At 42.8% G+C, this 21,513-nt stretch overlaps 1 protein-coding gene across 1 annotated transcript in view; it reads left to right on the top strand.

Annotated features, from left to right (window-relative positions):
- The window catches only part of LOC124803440, a 1,230,576-nt gene that overhangs the window by 748,927 nt on the left and 460,136 nt on the right, over nucleotides 1-21,513 (top strand). The window contains exon 3 of the mRNA XM_047264625.1: nucleotides 12,009-12,238. Within this exon, the coding sequence (XP_047120581.1) occupies nucleotides 12,009-12,238 (230 nt within the window). The remainder of the gene's footprint in view (nucleotides 1-12,008; nucleotides 12,239-21,513) is intronic.

Raw genomic sequence — 21,513 nt, 5'->3', positions numbered from 1 at the left:
AAACAACCAACCAACCAACCAACCAACCTGATCTCACTCCCTGTGGTTTTTGGTTGCGGAGCTATCTGAATGATAGTGCCTACCAGGGGAACATTCACACATTTTCTGATCTGAAGCGCAGCATATTAAGAGAGGTAGCCAGCATAGCTACGGACATGCTTCGTTCTGCTGTGCAGAATGCCATCCTGCGCTTTCAGACTCTTCTGTATAATGATGCGCGCCATACTGAACCACTTTTGTAGCAGTAATAGTACCGGTATGTAATGGTATGATGTTCCGTAACAGCACATTAAGTGTTTCAGTTGAGTGGATTCTGCATTGTTTCTCTTCCCCTTGTGCTTGACATTAATGCTACGAAGTTTGATACTCGTACAGTAATTAGTTTCCGTGTTATGACGTGTTAAATAGGGAAAGTTTAATTATAACTACCCTGTAATTCGGCCAACTTAAATATCTTCTGACGATAACGGCAGAGAAAGTCTCCGAAAACTCTAGAGTGACAAATTTGACGCAGCAAGAGTTCCGTGAAATATTTATTCAGGAATGTCTCCGCAAAAAAGAAATAAACGTCACACAGGTCAGTGATAGAAATTTAAGATTCAACAGCTGTAAATCGGAGCACTATTTTAGAAACGCCTTAAGAGTGTTTCTAACATATTACTGGCAAGTTATTCCGATACCAATTTAAAATTATTTGCCACTTATTTTCTGCAGAGCAGTATATGAGCAACTACTATCCACCAAATACTTCTGACTCAGCTACTGCATTTATGTTGCTCATAATATGTGAACTCTTTCCGAATACTTCATACTAGTGTATCGCCTGTTATTTAATTTTAAACAGGTCAGTAAACTCGATTATTTTCGCCATTTACTTTCTACTGCTATGCTGCGCACACAGAGTTATTTTGCGTGAACACGCGTCTGCAACTACATCACTATTTGGGATACTTCAGATCTAAATGGGATACAAAGGACTGTGGATAAGGCAAGTAGATTACGAAGTTTAGAGTACGCTTCCGCTTTTACGGTGTACATCAAAAAGATACGACGAAGTCTTCGTCGTTTTTAAGACGTGTATGCCTACTTTTAATGAAGCTACATTGTGTAGTTAGCTCCTTACGAAAATAAAGCATTTATATCTCCTGAAAAATTCGGTTTAATATTATGACATTTGCAAGATCTTACCATGTGTGTTTAAACGCAATCAGAATGTTTAACACTGTCCCCGGTAACAAAACAGGAACTTCACATGAAAATGTCAACTCTAACTACGAGTACCTTGTAATTCCAGGAGAGCCTTCACATCAACTAGTCACCTTATACCCAACATGAAATAAATAAACTGAACCGAAACTGAATTACGATAACATTGCGTAATTACAAATGGTTCAAATGGCTCTGAGCAGCATGGGAATTAACTGCTGCGGTCATCAGTCCCCTAGAACTTAGAACTACTTAAACCCAACTAACCTAAGGACATCACACACATCCATGCCCGAGGCAGTACTCGAACCTGCGACCGTAGCGGTCACGCGGTTCCAGACTGTAGCGCCTAGAACCCCACGGCCACTCTGGCCGGCTGTGTAATTACATATACGGGCTAGTTAAGAATCACTATTACACAGGTACAGGTGTTGTAGAGGGCGCTCTGGACAGCAATATTTGGTAATAAACCCGTGTCCGGAAACGCGCCTTTTGGAAGATAAACGACTTTGAAAGAACGTCAATAGATACGCCGCACATGCGTCAACCAACTCGTACCCGTGTGGACTACAACGTATGTTCGAAGTGGTGAGCACGAGTTTCATTGCAGAAAGTGTAACTGAGAACAATATTCACATATATACGGCCCAAAAGTCCAGGAGTGCTCTGAATGGCTTCCGCTGCATCCATTACCCGCGGGGCAAGGAGATCGTCCCGTGACCCAACTGGAGTCTCGTAAACACTACTCTCCACGTAGGTCCAGAGGTGCGGGTGATCGCAGTGGTCAAAGAATCGATCCACTACAACCCATCCACCTGTGCCCGAATGTTTGGTGAAGGTGCTGCCGGATGTCACGTGAAAAGTGGGGTGGACTGCAGTCACGCTGGAACCACATCGTCCGATGGATACGCAGTGCCACATCCCCAAAACGCCGCACCAGTACGTCTTGCAGGAAGGCCAAGTAGCTGTGACCCTTTAGACGGGGCAGTAGAATACAGGGGCCAGTCAGACTATCCTGGATAATACAAACCCCACATTAATACGGAAACGATGTTGAAAGCCATGGGGATGTGTAGCATGATGGTTTTTCTCATCCCAATTCAGGTTGCGCAGGCCTTCGTCCACTGTTACCATAGATGAGCAACATGTCGGTGTACACGGAAGCCGGCCTGTGTGGCCGTGCGGTTCTAGGCGCTTCAGTCTGGAACCGCGTGACCGCTACGGTCGCAGGTTCGAATCCTGCCTCGGGCATGGATATGTGTGATGTCCTTAGGTTAGTTAGGTTTAAGTAGTTCTAAGTTCTAGGGGACTGATGACCACAGATGTTAAGTCCCATAGTGCTCAGAACCATTAGTACCACTGTACACGGAAAACGCGTTCTATGCCGTTCTTCAATGCATCGTCTATCTCGATCATTCCCGTGAAAGACGCTCCAGTCCATTAGACTGTTCTCTAATGACATGTGACAAAACGTCACTCAAGACATCACGTTATACGAGACATCGATCTCAGTCAATGTGCATTGCCTTCCATCGTTCGGAGTCGTTTATGTTCCAAATGGTGCATTTCCGGACATGAGTTTGCTGTCCTCAGTCCACTCTACAAGACCTATAGCTGTGTAACAGGAATTCTGAATCTCCCTGTAGAATCTTCTATAAGTAACGACTATTCTGGGGCCGAAACAAGTAATAGGCATCTTTTTTTACCAATGTTTATTTTGTATGTGCGGAAAGTTACTCATTAAAATATAAAGCCACAATGAGAAAAACACTAAGGGTATATAAGTTACAAATACTAGTAGAACTTACGTTACTATCATTGACGGAATAAGCCTTACAATTTCTTAGACACTGCTATTAATTCATAAATGAGTAAAAATTATTTTGAATTTCCACTTAGTGTATTTCCTTGCTGCAATTCTTTTCTGCGACTATAATGCAAATAAAGAAAAAATTAAATACCTTTCTTTCAGTTTTTCTGTTGGCGTATTCAGGTGTAGTTCGAAGCACTAATGACAAGATTCCAGTGCTGTGACAAGCTCTGGAAGCATCCCTATAAACATCTACAATGGAAATACGTGACCAGTCGTATTTCATGGCCTTCCCTCTAAGACAAGTTCCTCTGCCACACAACACTGACTGTTAGCCGGTCTGCAGGCACCGTGCAGCAAATTCGGCAACAATCTCCGAGTGCTTTCACGGTACTTGCGGCGTTCCGCTTACTCAAGGCAGACGGCTTAACGTCTAAAAGCAGCAGAGAGCTTAGCAGCGACAGAGTTGGGGAATCTCTACTGCTCCTGCAGCACGACAACACCACAATCGCTCCAAGCAACAAATATATTTTTATTATTTACGGATCTCCACCATCACTTCTTAATACACGAAAAATATGAAAAGGTCGATCCGTCGTAGCAATATTTATACTCCAATGTACAGAGTGAAACGTCTTGATATGTCACTGACCAGGACTCCGCCCCGATAGCCGAGTGGTCAGCGTGACGGATTGCCGTCCTACGGGCCCGGGTTCGTTTCCTGGCTGAAGCAGGGACTTTCTCCGCTCAGGGACTGGGTGTTGAGCTGTCTTCATCATCATTTCATCCCCATACGGCGCGCAGGTCGCCCAATGTGGCGTCTAATGTAATAAGACCTGCAGCAAGGCTGCCGGACCAACCCCGCAAAGGGCCTCTCAGGCAGCCGGCCGAGGTGGCCGAGCGGTTCTAGGCGCTACAGTCTGGAACCGCGCGACCGCTACGGTCGCAGGTTCGAATCCTGCCTCGGGCATGGATGTGTGTGATGTCCTTAAGTTACTTAGGTTTAAGTAGTTCTAAGTTCTAGGGGACTGATGACCTCAGAGGTCCCATAGTGCTCACAGCCATTTAAACCATTTTTAACCTCTCGGGCAATGACGCTAAACGCCCATTTCCATTTCCACTGACCACGACGTTGATGTCAGCTTTTTGTGTTCAGTACCGACCACAAATCAGTGGACGTTAAAATTTCACTCGATGTTCTAGTCAAGTAACTGGTATAAAGTCTGATGGTCAGGAACTTTACGTCACCTCGTCTCCATAGTACAAATCGCTATGACAAAATCTGTTTCTACACGAGCCGCTACTGGAATTTGTAATTTAAAAGGAATCAAAGCATCTATAATGTAACTGTTATAACTAAACTTTTGGTTTTGAAATTGGTGTAACTTTGCAAAAGTCAGAACCAGAAGCCTAGAACCCGATTTTTTATTAATGCCGCGCGTGAAGACATATTCATTTATCGCATTCCGTTGAGATTCAGTGATTCAAATATGACCTTCGATTTAAATAGACTGCAGTTTCGCTACGAGTATCAACAGCGCACAGGGCCAATCACGTTGTGTAGTAGATTTAAACGTTTCGGGGAACGCCGGGCGCTGCAGGTAGTGTTTCATGAATTATAGTTGTCATTCGTGTTACGAGCAGCTACAATTGATTATGGGCGTTCTTGAGACGCAGATGTTTTTACGCCCGTGTGTTTCGATAAAAACGGGATGAGACTGTACCATTCTCGAGATCATGTTTCGTTTAATTACTCGCTCCAGGGTAGCAGGATAGAGAAATTTCATTGTTAAGAGAAGATTATATGTTGTGGCATACGAGATTTTCATAAATCAAAGTGTAAACGTAAAGTTCCGCTTTCTGACCATTCGGGTCCGGCCGTCATGCGATGCGGTATGGAGGGACGTGTGGGCAGCACAGCGCTCTCCGGTGAGTTGTCAGGTTTCCTGATAGTAGATGCGCCACTACTCGGTCTAGTAGCTCCTCGGTCTAGTAGCCTCACGAGCCTGAATGCACTCGGGACGTCTTCCACTTAAAGGAAAAACCCCTGGCAATACCGGGAATCGAAACCGCGTCCCCTCACTTGGCAGCCAGCCGCGCTGACCACCCAGCTACCGAAGAGGCCTAAATCAAAGTGTAGCTCCAATTTATTATTTTTCATAAAGAAACAATTACTGTAGTAAGCAATACCTTTATGATCTGTCATTAACCATGTACAGCTTTTGTTGCCCGTATCATGACATGCTACTGAAGGAAGATACGTGACTGGCCAATTGGAAAGATGAATGTCGAAAGGAGTAATGTAATAGCGTCGCTAATACATTCGTGGTAGTGCTGCAACACTTACGAGGCACTGCGTTAAAATGTATCTGAAACGGGGGCGGGAAGATAGATTTCCGTTACTGTAGTAATCGATGTCAAGGTTTATAAAAGCTCTCGATACTTAATTATATATGAATGTGATCACCTACAAGCAATTAATTCATTCCACATGTGTTGCAACTGACAAAAATACTGTTTTCGAGTTATAAAGGATGGGGCAAGTAAAAGTGGCCTCGACAACAGAGTTCTACAGTACAAAGAAACACAGTAGTGGAAAGGAAATACAGTGCTAACCTGACTGTAGCAGATGTTGAAAGTGACCACCGTTCATCTCTTGGCCCTGGTCAGCAAATTGCTCAAGGTCGATCGAAGTTGGGTTCCTGGAATTGCTGCAGTCTCATCCGAAATGTTCTGCTGCAGTTCTTGAAGACTGTGAGGGTTGTTGCGATACGCCGTAGACTTGATGGCTCCCCACACAAAGTAATCGAACTCTGAGTCGCCGGCTGGGACCGCGATTAGATTGACCTCTGCTAACAAATATGCCAGGCGTGGAACATTGTGTAAAAGTGCTCCAAGGTTTGGCCGACTGTATGGGCAGTTGCTCCATCCTGTAGAAGGTATATGTAGGTCTTTTCCTCCTCCGTTAATGCAGCCACAAATGGTTTCAAAATTTTGGCAATGTGACGCGCCGAAGTCAGCGTTTGATCAAAGAAGATGGGATCAATAATGCACACCAAACCTCCACCCTTCATACAGTGGTGTCTCGTGGAAGTAATGCGGATTCTCCGCTGCCCAGACCCTGCGGTTCTGTGAGTTGACATAACCACTCAGGTGGGCCAAGCTTCATCAGACATAAAAAACAGATTCACGTCCAATACATTCATAATTATCTCAGTGAACAGCTACTCACAAAACAGAAGGCTCCGAGGAGCATCTGCTGGTTTTAACGCATGAACAACAGGTACTCGTTAGGCAAGCATGTGCAGCTCCTGGTGGAGTATTCGTCCGTGTGACCGACGTAATGAGCTTGATTTGGTGGGATCCTGAAGCATTTTCTGGTCAACTGCGGCCACATTTTGTGGTGTGCGGGCAGTTTTCGTAACTTTTTTGACGTGTTCGAAAAAGATCCTCTTTGACGCCATTTTCGGATTAAGCGTTGCATGGTACTCTTTGCCCACACTTTGTCACAATTAAACATCTCAGCAAACTATTGACCACACCGTTTCCACGGTTTTGCTGTCACGTAACTTTCCACAGAGAACACCAGCTGCTCCGCTGAGAGTACTATCGTCCCCTTTGCAATGTTCCACTCACACTGACATTGCCCGCACTGCGCTCAGAAGCGTGTGATCACGTGGTGTGCGCGTCACGGCGTTTGGTTATACATGAATACATTCAGTCCAATCGTACCCACTTGTTCGGTCCACTTTCATTTGATCCACCCTGTAGCCAAAAATAGCACGCGTGTTTGACATAAATATACACGTTCGTCATCATTTATTTTAAATTAAAAGAAATCATTAAAAGTAAAAGGACAAACTCATGATCTAAATAACACCGTGTATCTCTTTCTTACTTCTGTTAATTACGTAATCTTAAATTATCTGCTAACGGTATTTTATTAAACTTTGTTATATTTTTCTATTCAGTAATTACATAGCTACCAGTCTTCTAATTGCAGTAGTGAAGTTAATTTCATTAAAAATACTTAAGGAAATTTGATAAAATTTACGATACCTACAAAGTATGTATTCCCTAATGGCTCTGAGCACTATGCGACTTAACTTCTGAGGTCATCAGTCGCCTAGAACTTAGAACTAATTAAACCTAACTAACCTAAGGACATCACACACACCCATGCCCGAGGCAGGATTCGAACCTGCGACCGTAGCGGTTACGCGGTTCCAGACTGAAGCGCCTTTAACCGCACGGCCACACCGGCCGGCTATGTATTCCCTAAAATTTCTACACAGGGGGAAGTTATTTGTTTTAGCCTCGGCATTCCTCGACTGATGCCTTATTTACCCCAGTTTTGAAAGAACAGTTTTCTTTAGCAAAACTAATGTCATTCAAAAGTTATTGATGATAAGAACTTCCTTCTGGGAAAGTGAATAAGATTTGAATAACCAGTACCATATTCTCGTAATCCAAATTCGCATGTTTCTTATAATGTATACTTTTGTGGAAATTAATTTTCTAATTTTAAATTTTTGAAATTAAAAATATTCTGATTGCGAAAATTACCGCGGGAAATGAGATATTACAAATAGTAGTGCGCATGGACTGTGTTTAGCTTTCTAGATGCAAAGGTACTTTGGCAGTCAGTTTGTTATTAACTTACTACTTGAAGGATTCTCTGCCATTCTTCTGCAAACGTTTGTTATTTGTCTCACTTATCTGTCGAGCCCGTGTCGTGAACATCTGATGTTAATGAATGACGAACAAGTGGAAGAAATGTGTTTCATTCATATCTGAAACAACAAGCAGGAAGCAAGACAGATTGAGTTTTAAAGTATACTTTGTTTATAATTATTTCTTCGCTGTTATAACTAAGTAATGTTGGAATGGTGAATACAAGGTGCATCTGAAAAGTGTGGTGAATGGTCTCAGAAACAAATCAAACAAGAGCAACAAAGAAAACCTTTAGTGGGCTTGAAAGTAATCACCATTATCTACAAAATACTTATGGGTTGTAAGGCTGTTGGTCACTGCCAGCAAACACTTCTTGTGGGAACACTGTGGTGACACGGTTTTGGACATCCGCAGCACCTGCACATTAAAATTTTTCGCTCAACCCAACTTGTCCGTTCTTTAACGCCGTTCTTATTCCCAATATTTGGCGCCGGTGAATTTCCTTTGTTTCTCCGCTCCAATTGGCCTGAAACGCTTAGGCAGCGCAGACGTCGCTTGGGACCATGGTGTTTCGGGCCATTCCACAGTCTCTGGCAGCTGACACTGAATGTAAATAAATGTAGCATGTTGCGCATACGTAGGAAAAGAAACCCACTACTTTGTAGCTACACTATTGATGAGAAACCACTGGAAATAGTATCTGCCGTACAGTATCTTGGAGTAACTATCCGGAGCGACCTTAAGTGGAATGACCATATAAAACAAACTGTGGGAAAAGTAGATGCCAGACTCAGATTCATAGTAAGAATCTTAAGGAAACGAAACTCATCCAGTAAGGAAGCGGCTTACAAGGCGCTTGTTCGATCCATTCGACACGAACACCCGCAGCTCCCCTGTGAGTACCATCGTCCCCTTTGCATTGTTCCACTCACACTCACGCAGCCCGCACTACGCTCTGAACCGGTGTCGATCACTTGGTGGGCGTGGGGGATCCGTGTCAGATATGACCGATAGGAAAGATAGAGAAGATCCAACGAAGAGCGGCATGTAGGTGCTCTACAAACTCCTTTGACAAACGTTACAAGAGAGGCATTGTGCATCACGGAGAGATTTGAGAGATTTACTATTGAAATTTCGAGAGAGCACTTTCCGGGAAGAGTTTGACAAGATACAGAGGGGTCCAAAAAATGTATCCACTGTTTAAAAGTCCATAACTTGCAAACTAATTGACAGAGTGGTTTCAGTTTTGGTGAAAGTGTAGCTTAAAGTCCAACTTAAAGATATCACTGTAGGTGTTCGAAATGGTCACCATTAACATCGACACGCAAACGATGCCGCCGAACTGCAGCACGAACTACTGACTGCAACGTGTTCAGTTGGATATTTGCACATGAATGTACGATGGATTCTCGAAGTTCATCCAATGTGCGTGGCTTTTGTCGATAAACGACGTCCTTTAGTGTTCTCCACAGATAAAAGTCCAGAGGAGTTAGGTCTACGGAACGTGGTGGATACTCCACAGCACCTCTACGGCCTATCCATCTTCCTGGTAGATTTTCGTCGAGCTACGCGCTAACACGATTTTGGTAGTGGGCTGGGGCACCATCTTGTTGAAAGTAAACTCTTCCGTCTCCATACAAGTCTCGGATGGCAGGTAAAATGGATGTCTGAAGCTTCTGAAGGTACCTCACCGGTAACTGTGCCGTCAAAGAAGAATGGCCCAATCAAGCCCCGGTAAGAAAACCCACACCACACATTTACTCCTGGCAAATTCACGGCTTTGTCTACATAAACGTTCGGATTTTCGGCGGCCCAGTAGATGCAATTGTGGCTATTTCCTGTAACATTGAGTTTGAACTGTGCCTCATCAGACCACACAATCATATCACATCTGCACCATTCTACGATCTGGGTCGTCCTCGTTCATTGCGTGTAGCAATCGTGGGATGCAGCACGTCCACTTTGCTGTCTCCAAAATTCGGCGAACGCTTGAGCGACTCACTGCAGTTTCACGGGCACACTGTCTCACAGACTTGTGTGGTGAGCGAGTGAATTGTTGTAACACACGACGTGAGTTAGCTGGACTTATAACTGTTACAGGTCGCCCAGATTGTTGTTTGTGTACATCTTTAACACAGCCATCGGCTTCAAATTTGTCTCGAATGCGACGAATCGTTAAACGTGTCGGTGGCTCTGTTTGATACCCATTTCGCCATTGCCGTTGAACCTCATTAATGTTTTCGTACTTACAATACCACTTCAAAACTGACTTCCCTTCATCGAATGTAAGCCTTGCTCCAGCCATGTTTACTCGAGTAACTAGGTGCAACTAAGAACAAAACACTGACTGTCTGGCGACTGTCATCAGACAAAACAAAACAACGCAATAGAACGCTTGTGTGGCGATTGCCGGAACTACAAACTACTACACTACCAAGATGAGACAACTCCGTCAATTAGTTTGCCAGTTATGGACGTTTAAACAGTGGATACATTTTTTAGGCCCCTCTGTATTACTTCCCCCTGCATACGTCTTGCGTAATGACCATGAGGAGAAAACTGGAGAAATCAGAGCCACTACAAGAAGCTTATCAACAATCATTCTTCCTACGAGCTATTAGCGAATGGAACAGGGTTGGAGGGCTCATTTAGTAGTAAAAAAAGTACCCTCGGTCACACACCTTAAGGTGGCTTGCGCCGTATGATAGATGATGCGAATGAATCGTTTGCTGACAGTTTCGAACACGTATGCGACGGCTGTCAGAAGTGTGTTTTAGCTAATGATGATTACTTTGAAGTGTTGTTTCTAACTCTTTTTTTTCCCTTGATTTTCAGAGGCTATTCATCAGACTTCTCAGACGCATTTTGTATCTATACCTAATACGCCTTTACTTTGTTTGATGTTTAACTTGTTGTTGTTGTAATGTGGTCTTCAGTACAGAGACTGGTTTGATGCAACTCTCCGTGCTACTCTATCCCGTGCAAGCTTCTTCATCTCCCAGTACCTACTGCAGCCTACATCCTTCTGAATCTGCTTAGTGTATTCATCTCTTGGTCTCCTTCTACGATTTTTACCCTCCACGCTGCGCTCCAATATTAAATCCGTGGTCCCTTGATGCCTTAGAACATGTCCTACCAATCGATCCCTTCTTCAAGTTGTCCCACAGACTCCTCTTTTCCCCAATTCTTTTCAATACCTCTTCATTAGTTATGTGATCTACCCATCCAATCTCCAGCAGTCTTCTGTAGCACCATATTTCGAAAGCTTGTATTCTCTTATTGTCGAAACTATTTATCGTCAATGTTTCACTTCCATACATGGCTACACTCCTGACGCTTAAATCTATACTCGATGTTAACAAATTTCTGTTCTTCAGAAATGCTTTCCTTGCCATTGCCAGTCTACATTTTATATCCTCTCTACTTCGACCATCATCAGTTATTTTGCTCCGCAAATAGCAAAACTCGTTTACTACTTTAAGTGTCTCATTTCCTAATCAAATTCCTTTAGCATCACCCGATTTAATTCGACTGTATTCCATTATCCTCGTTGTGGCTTTGTTGATGTTCATCTTATATCCTCCTTTCAAGACACTATCCATTCCGTTCAGCTGCTCCTCCTGGTCCTTTTCTGCCTCTCCATGGACTTTAATACCTTCTCCGATTTTTCTTTTGTTTCCTCCACTGCTTGCTCAATATACAGATTGAATAACATCGGGGATAGGCTACAAACCTGTCTCACTCCCATCCCAACCGCTGCTTCCCTTTCATGTCCCTCGACCCTTATAACTGCCATCTGGTTTCTGTACAAATTGTAAATAGCCTTTCGCTCCCTGTATTTTACCCCTGCCACCTTCAGAATTTGAAAGAGAGTATTCCAGTCAACATCGTCAAAATCTTTCTCTATGTCTACAAATGCTAGAAACGTAGGTTTGCTTTCCTTAATCTTTCTCCTGAGATAAGTCGTAGGGTCAGTATTGCCTCAAGTGTTCCAATCTTTCTACGGAATCCAAACTGATCTTCCCCCAAGTCGGCTTCTACTAGTTTTTCCATTCGTCTGTAAGGAATTCGCGTTAGTATTTTGCAGCCGTGACTTATTAAACTGATAGTTCGGTAATTTTCACATCTGTCAACACCTGCTTTCATTGAGATTGGAATTATTATATTGTTCTTGAAGTCTGAGTGTATTTCGCCTGTCTCATAACCTTATCGGGATGAAATGTTACATCGTCCTTCTAGAAGCCTTACCCTGATCAGTCCCTCATTTCCATTCAACAAGCGCCTCTCTTCAGGTTCGCCTCGTGCTGTCGTGTTGCAGACGAGGTGCGGCTGGCGGTGGAGAACGCGCTCCGCGTGAACCGCGAACACGAGTGCCGGTGGCCGGTGCCGCGGCTGGTGCGCGTCAAGGACGTGTTCCCGCAGCCCAACAAGCGCTACATCCCGCACTGCGCGTCGCTGCACCAGTGCGCCGACGACACCGGCTGCTGCCATTCCGACACGCTCGCCTGCGTGCCCGCCAAGACGCACCCCGTCTCCCTCTACTTCTACGTGAGTACCTGCCCCATCTACTCTGCTGCTCCGCTATCTACTTACTCTACTTCTATGTCAGTAACCGCTCTATCTGCTCCCACTACTTCTGTGTGAGTCACTGACTCCATCTACTCTGCTACCTACTCCCTCTACTTCTATATGAGTACCCACTGTATCTACTCCGCCATCTACTCCCTCTACTTCTACATAACTGCTCCATCTACTCTGATGCTCCACTATCTACTTACTCTACTTCTATGTGAGTGCCCGCCTCTATCTTCTCCCTCTACGTCTATGTGAGTCGCTGACTCCATCTACTCTGCTACCTACTTTCTCTACTTCTATATGAATACCCACTGTATCTTCTCCGCCATCTACTCCCTCTACTTCTATGTACCTGCTCCATCTACTCTGCTGCTCTGCTGTCTACTTACTCTACTTTTATGTGAGTACCCACTCTATCTGCTCCATCTACTTCTATGTGAGTCGCTGACTCCTTCTACTCTGTTACCATACTCCCTCTACTTCTATGTGAGTACCCACTCTATCTGCTCCCTCTACTTCTACCTGAGTACTGACTCCATTTACTCTGCTACTCTGCTATCTGCTCCCTCTACTTCTATACAGTATGAGTGCCTACTCTATCTACTCCATCTATTTCTAAGTGAATGTCCACTCTACCTACTCCTCCATTCCACTATCTACTCCCTCTACTTCATCGACTACCCACTAGAACTACTCTGTTGTCTACTCCTATGTGAGTACCCACTCTCTCTACTCCCTCTACTTCTATGTGAGTACCCAGTCTATCTACTTCGCTGCTCTGTTATCTACTTCCTCTACTTGCATGTGAGTACCCATTTCATCTGCCCCCCATTGGGGGCGGTAAACGTCAATTAAAATTACTTTCATGAGTTTACCTGTCAACCTGTTTACCTGTGAGCCCACCAAACGTTGGGTGGGTTGAGGAAACACGCTTCTGACGTTTGAGCTAAGTACAGCTATTGACATGGTACACACGTACCGTTTATTTTACATTTTATGCGAGTCTTTTGCCCTTTTGGGCGTTCTGTTTTAATGTTGGACCATGCCTGTTTATGCAGTTTGTAGTTTTAGTGTGTTCCGAAGAAGGCATGGCTATACATGCCGAAACCTAGATCAACATCCGGTTTCTGTTTGCAATCGAGGCGGGTTCTTTATAATCGTTAAATTATTCACGATGTCTGAAGTTCTCAGTTACTTTTTTGGTCGACCTCTCTTTGGGTCGAGTGCTAGCGCCGGTGCATCGACCAATCACAGTCCTTCACGTGTTGCATGTTTTGCAAGTACATGAACAGGCTTGATAGTGCATACAGTTTGCACGAAAAGAAGTCAGATACACAGATTGGATTTTGCATTATTTGGATTGTAGAGCAAACAACAGCAGATTTTGGTACAGACCTCTATAAAATCTTCTACGCAACTAATACAAAGTTACATCTGTTACTGAAGTTAGTATTGCGTAAAAGCTTTAGCTACTGCCTGTTAAACAGAAAACACTATTTTCAGATTCGTGTATGAAGGGCTTATTTCAATAGTGGTACAAGTCCACTACCTCCACTTTTCTGCCTATAATGCTTCTACAATTAATGATCCAGACAAACAGAAAGATTCATCTCTAGCAAGAAGCCATATTCTTGGATATTTCTGGTATCTCAACTACAGATTTTTCAGCGCTCATTTAACTTTCGGACTCTGTATCTCACAATGAACAAAAATGGACTTGTACCACTATTGAAATAAGCCCTTCATATATTCCTCTCTGCGCATCAAGCGACTATTTAGTTAAAACCATCTTTCGCGTCTTATAGTTTCACGTTACTGTTTGGTCATGAATTAGTTTCCTTACCTTTGTTGATCGTAGCTGTTATGATTCCTCCAACTTAAAAGTTTATGACATATAATGTGAAGAGTTTACAAAGAAATATGTTGTTGCTGGGTACTTTACATTCACTGCATGTTATGTCATACATTTCTGTGTAGCAAACATAGTCAACAAATCGAAATTAGTTTTAAAGCTAGATGGAGAGCCATATCTCATTCCATTGTGAAGGAAATATATCTTACAGATTGGCAATACGGCACGTTTCATCGCATTAGAAACAGTCATTGCAAACCATGTCCCTTTATTTTACAGTTGTTTGTTTCGTACGTGGTTTATCAAACCACTCACAACCACCATTGAAGTTTACATTGCCTTAATCATTAAGTCTTAATAGCCTCAATATTTTGTAATCAGTTTGAGATTTCTAAACGAGGTTTTATGAAAACGGAATTACGAGAACGGCTTAGTATTTCGTTGTTTGCTTAGTAATAAAAACTTTTTTTTTATCTGCAGAAATATAGAAACAATGATAGCATTTTTTCGATGGAACCATACATGTTTCTAATGCTGTATGGTAAACTGCTGAAGGGCCTGTATGTTGAGACAGTAACACAGTAAAATAGATTTTCTGAGAATAAAGTAGCTTTCGTGAATGGGACGTTGAAGGTGGTCTACCGAGTGCAGATACACATCCACTTCCCTGCAAACATGCCCCAACTTTTACATATACAGGGTATTTCAGAAGTGATGGTCAATATTCAGGGATATGACAGGAAAGATAATACGAAACAAAAAAATCAAGTAAACATGGGTTCTAAAACGCATACCTTAAGAGCTATGAGCAATTCTTGATCTTCAATATTGTGAAACAAGTCTCTTGTACTGTAAGCTTTTACTTTCCATGTTTTGGGAAGTGGTAACACGGATCAAAACATCTTCTCTACGAGCATTTGTTCATTAGAAGAGCTGTGATTCAAAGTAGCGAAGACGAACAAGTACTCATAGCTCTCAGGGTATGCATTTTAGAGCACTTCTTTACTGGAAATCATTCTCTTGTTCCGGTACATCATTTTTTTCTTCTTTTGGCCCATACTACCACTTGCCAAAATATGGGAAGCAAAGAGCTTGCAGTACAAATGATTTGTTTCACAGTACCAAGAATTGATCATAGCTCGTAAGGTATGTGTTTTAGAGCCCATGTTTACTCGACTTTTTTGTTTCGAATGATCATTCCTGTCATAACTCTGAATAATGACCATCATTTCTGAAACAGGATGTATATATTTCGTTCGGAAAATATTTACCTTTAAATATTTGCATTATTAGTCTTTCACAGATATCGAATGAAATTTTAAAAAGCTCACCTTTCCATCGCATGTAAATAGAGCTGCTTCTACATTCGACAGATAAACGAACATTAACTGTTTGACAAAATTCAGGTCCCTGTGTGTGACAAATCACCTCATATGGTAAGTATGAGGATTGAGGACCTTCATTCTCTATGTACGCAGCTATTAATCCCATGAGCAAGTGGCATCCTTCTCATTAACTGACCACATTCTCTATCGCCACTAACATTAGTGAATCTCAAAATCATTTTATACGAGAAACTGAATGTACACGTTGCGCCACACTCTGAAATATTGCCGTTCGACCACTGTGGCTGCGAACGGCCGCACCGGGGATATCGATGACCTGGAGCGTTGGGCGGGTACAGTGAGGTGTCGCCTAAGGACGGAAAAAAGTCGCCCGGTTAAAACCGATACGGCTGTTCTAGTTCTGAATAACCGGTATTTTTCGGTATTTTTTTGGTCTTGGTTGTAACAGATCTTTTTTTTACTAATAATCGAGTAATAAACGGAAATATCAATTCACCCTAGCAGCAGTGCTACATTTTATCGTTTTGAAATAAACCTTTTCTAAATGAGAGGAATAATTTTTATTCGTCAAATTTGCATTAGTATGGAATATTGCGTTATTATAGAAAATGGGAAAAGCGATCAAGCTATTTTAGTAACGATGCCAACAGAAACGAGCAACAAACACATGGAATAACAGTTGGTACGGCATTGCTGAGACAATAATGTCCTTATTGTCGAGTGTGTGCGTGCTGTGTGCAAGACTGATCTACTCGGTAGTTTCTCGTCGCCATACATCCGTCGTATTGTAGAATAGCACCGACCCTAGTCTGGAAGTATTTTTACCAAATGACATAGCAATGAAGTACAATGCTCCGTTTGCTTTAAAAGATTAAAGAATTGTCTGCCATTTCTATGGAATAATAACAGAGGACGGAAATTATGGCAACAGTAATAAATTAAAAACATAACAGTTAATTCATAGAATACAATAAAAATAGAAAATAGCTGATCTGGTGCCTGAGTGTATGCAATTTGCCTTTATCTACTTGTAGCCCTTGAAAACGGATAAATTAAAAGGAAAAGTAGAGTTCTTCAAGGTCATTTTTCACACTTTACCATTGACTATTCGGAATGTCCAAATAGTGGTACAATCCGCGTTTACAACATGATTTTTGAGCAGACTTTAAAAAAATTATATGTAACATTAGGCAGGTGATTTTGTATTGCTCAGACACTAATTACTTTCCAAGAAAAGAACGATGGACAGACTAATTTTTCTTCTGTTTACGTATTTAATTAAATATTTTGAGTCTATGTTTTTTGAAACTGAGACAGTCAAAACTTTCAATTTTTGTTCGCTTCTAACCTTTATTCAGTAAACAATAGGAGTAAAAATCAAAAAGTTGTTGATTTCAGGAAGCGTTTATTTTGAGTGGGCTTAGACAGTATGGTTAAACTGGCACAGAATAATACCGATATAACCGAAAACCGATTGTTTCAACGTTAGCTGCCATCCCTGCTGCCGCCACCATGTTTGTGATCGCCCTGTCGACAGTGAATGATCCAGTCGATATGGAACAGGAGCATTATCGTGTAGCAAAAGGTAATCGCCATTCTCACCAAGGGTGAAGAAAAACATCGATTTGTAAAGGGGTATTCACCAGGGGCATATAGGAACCCGAGTTCCATTTCATTATCGTGTAGCAAAAGATAATCGACATCCAAGGTGAAGAAAACGTATTTTAGTAAATGGCTTTTCGACTTCCTCGACAAGATATTAGCACATATTCACCATAGGACATATAGGAACTCGAGTTCCATTACTTTATTGTGTAACAAAAGGTAATTGCCATTCTCATCAAGGGTGAAGAAAACATCGATTAGTAAAGGGATATTCACCAGAGAACATGTAGGAACCCGAGTTCCATTTCATTATCGTGTAGCAAAAGACAATCGAATTCTCTCCATGCTGTAGAAAACATACTTTAGTAAAGGGATTTTTGACTTCCACGACAAGTCATTAGCACATATTCACCAGAAGACGTATTGGAACCCGGGACCTTTAACTCTCAGAACTCCTATTACATGTAGTGGTACCACATCTAAAATTTATTTTCAGTTGCTTTGTAATGTGACCGTATGGTTAGCGCTGTGGCTACAGGGTCTGTTTAAAGAAAGAGAAAGTGCCATGTATTCCTACAGAAAGTAGTATTCGACGAAACTAGAAGAAAATTTCTTACAACTGTATGACTGATGAACTACGGACCGTTTTGCTAGTAACGAGATAATGTATGGTGTTGAATGGTGCAGGTGGTCACAGGAGGCGGCGTAGTAAACTGCCAGAGTATGCCCTTGTGGGCTGACGCAAATCCTCGAGCTATCATGGAGGTGAGGCATCAGGGTGAGCAGGAGTTGTGGGTGGCAGACCCATAGACCAATACACTTTATTGAGCAGATTAAATGGGATCTCACACACTCACTATTTATTGAGCAATAATGCTGTGTCAGTGCGAGGCCTAGAACGCCACAATATCGCTGCGCAATATTTATGCCCGGAACGCGTCAGGTAGAATTCTGTAGCGAACATGTGGGCGCTCGATGATGCGGAACTAGCATGTATTGCGATCGGTTGCAGTCGTGTGGCAAGAAGAGCAGCAAGTGGAAGCGGCGGTGGGCGAAAAAGTAGCTTGGAAGGCCACACTAACGTGCTGAGAGAACTTGGAGCAGAAGCAGAGAACTATGGAAATTTTTTTAGTATGGACTAGGAACATTTCAACGAATTGGTGTAATTTATTACACCTTATTTACAGTTTGTACAATGCTGAAAAGAGTGAGATACATTATTACGGAGGGTAGGTGGGTAGTGCTATTATATTTCTGTAATAAATCATTGAAGCTTGTGAAACCGAATAAGCAGTTACAATGTTACTTCCTTGCAGTTGAACACTTCTGTCGACTGTTTCTACAGCTAATTACTGAGTAAATATTAAACATGGAATCAAACTACTCCGCTGAACGCACTTAAAGCGATGATTCCTTTCATCTGTTGTTCCTGATGTACTCATATTCTTTTGACGTCGCTGTATCAGTTGTTTACACGTCCGCAAATGGCGAAGTATCGGTGGAAACAGATGTGTACTGCGTCAATACATTTAAATTCCTGCAGTCGTCTTCAGCAGAGTGTGCAAACTGTCAATACAGCTCTCAGGCGTTCAATATGCAGCGTCTGCGAGCTCCTTAGTATGTGCTGTGTATTATTGATTTCTGCGCGATGAATTACCAGCGCTACTGCAGACCATTACTCCTGCAGAAAGATAACGATGTGACGTATGCGTGACGGGGCATCACTCAGTTTCCTGCACATCCTGCGGCAGAACCTAACCGCAACTTCTTGTGGGCGAATCATTGCTCGATGAGGTCCGGTAGCATGGCCTCCCCATTTACTGAACCTGAAGCCGTTGTATTTCTAGCTACTGCTACTTTTAAGGACAGTAGCAGACAGAAGGGAATGACAGGACAGATAGGTCCATATATCAGCAGACAGCAGTTTCCGGACATATCATTATAGGAAATTTTTTTCTACAATGAAGCGCCTAAGAAAGTGGCCTAGGCATGCGTATTCAAATACAGAGATATGTAAAGAGCCAGACTACGTCACTACGGTCGGCAACGCCTGCGTGAGACAAGTGTCTGGCGCAGTTGTTACATCGATTACTGCTGCTACAGTGGCAGGCTATCAAGATTTAAAAGAGTTTGAACCTGGTGTTACAGTCGTTGCACGAGCGATGGGACACAGCATCTCCGATGCAGCGATGAAGTGGGGATTTTCCAGTACGACCATTTCACGAGTGTACCGTGAATATCAGGAATCCGGTAAAACGTCAGATCTTCGACATTGGTGAGCCGGGAAAAGATACTGCAAGAACGGGACCAACGAGGACAGAAGAGAAACGTTCAACGTGACAGAAGTGCAAATCTTCCGCAGATTACTGCAGATTTCAATGCTGGGCCATAAACACCTGTCAGCGTACAAACCATTCAACGAAACTCATAGATACAGGCTTTCGGAGCTGAAGGCTCGTGTACCGTTGATGACTAAAGGACACAAAGCTTTACACCTCGCCTGGGACCGTCACCACCGACATTGGACTGCTGATGACTGGAAGCATGTTGCCTGATCGGACGCGTCTCGTTTCAAATTCTATCGAGCGGATGGACTTGTACGGGTATGGAGACAACCGTTTTAAACCATGGATCCTCTGGTGGCTCTGTAATTGTGTGGGGCGTGTGTAGTGGGAATGATATGGGACCCCTGGTACGTCTAGATACGACTCTGACGGGTGACGCGTACCTAAGCATCCTGTCTGATCACCTGCATCCATTGATATCCATTGTGCATTCAGACGGACTTGGGCAATTCAGGCAGGACAATTCGACACCTCACACATCCAGAATTGGTACAGGGTGGCTCCAGAAACACTCTTCTGAGTTTGAACACTTCCGATGGCCACCAAACTCCCCAGACATGAACATTACTGAGCATATCTGGAATACCTTACATCGTGCTGTTCAGAAGAGATCTTCACCATCTCTTACGGATTCATGGACAGATATGCAGGATTCATGGTGTCAGTTCCCTCTAGCAGTACTTCAGACATTAGTATAGTACATGCCACGTCGTGTTGCGGCACTTCTGCGTGCTCGCTGGGGCCCTACACGTTATTAATCAGGTGTACCAGTTTCTTTGGTTCTTCTGTGTAGTTTTGACTGATACTACCTCCTCTAAGAATATGTGACATTTCTTTTTAAAGACGATGTTTATTATTGTTCCTTTCCTACACAGAAAATGTAGAAGTTCAGAGCCGTCTGTATTTTGATCAGGTTTTAATTAAGGATAATTGTGCATTATTGTGGTCTTTACACAGGAAGAAAAGCAGTTGTCGAAGAGAGAAGAGAATATGGCAGACATCGAATGCATTAATGGGTATCGGAAAGTACTTTCATGACTTGATAAGACAGTGGTATGGCAAATTAAATAAGAAAATTATGATACCAGCTACCAGGAGATCTGTCACAGGTAAAACATTTTTCTGTGTTGTAGTATCTTCCCACAGATAGATTTAAACAGTTATACAACCTTTAACAGCTTAACTAAAAATCCAATACTCACCTAGTGATCTGCGTACAAAAAGAGTTCAGTAAATATACTGTATATAATAGTGAACATGAGGCTTTAAAAGCTAAACAGCGGAGTTAAAATACTTTTTCTTATCGTACTCGCCTACGGTATAATTATCGTCTTGCGAATCTTGAGGTATGCAACTTTTTTGGTGACATATTCACTCGATGCAAAAGGTGAGCTTCTTCACATTAGATCTGTTGGTGTGCGACTCATTTTTCGCTCCTGGAATGTGTCCTTAAGCTGTGATAAATTTCAGCAAAATCGATCCCTTCAGTGCCAGTAGAAAGAGCAGTTTCGTACAGACGGGTTCTAGGGTTCTGCCGAAAGGCAAATATCTCAGTGCCCTTGCAGACTCAAGGAAAACGACGTGTAGTACGTTCTGAGGAGAGGGACGAACCAACTCAGATGTGGTTTGCCTGAGGCGTGTGCTCACGTACACTTGTGTATACCCAGATGGGTTTCTGTTTTGAAGACTACCACCAGTGACTGAACCTAGCACTGACGCGCTAGCATCAGTCTCGTTTGCTGTTGGGCGTCACTCTCACTCTTGTGCGCGTTGTACTGACCAGCTCGTCCACTGCCACTTAAATGATAGAATTTAATGAAATCGGTCATATCATACGAAGGCAGCAGGAATTCCAAACATATTCTCGCACTAGGATGCCACGGCAGTACGTTCCTTGCTAACGTGAGTACGCTTTCTCTTGTCGAGATAGCATTTTGAAATCTTACATCTAGTTCTCAACTGTCGACCTATTTTCAGATACGTACTTTCTCATGTGACAGAAAAAAGCATAACCTTATCACTATTACCATTAATACTACACTTTTACTTCGCTGTCGCTCTGATACTCGTACGCCGAGTGTTTACATTACGATTATTAAT

This window comes from Schistocerca piceifrons, chromosome 6, assembly GCF_021461385.2.
Source record: "Schistocerca piceifrons isolate TAMUIC-IGC-003096 chromosome 6, iqSchPice1.1, whole genome shotgun sequence".
Classification (NCBI taxonomy): Eukaryota; Metazoa; Arthropoda; class Insecta; order Orthoptera; family Acrididae; genus Schistocerca; species Schistocerca piceifrons.
This window is presented reverse-complemented; position numbering and strand designations above follow the sequence as displayed.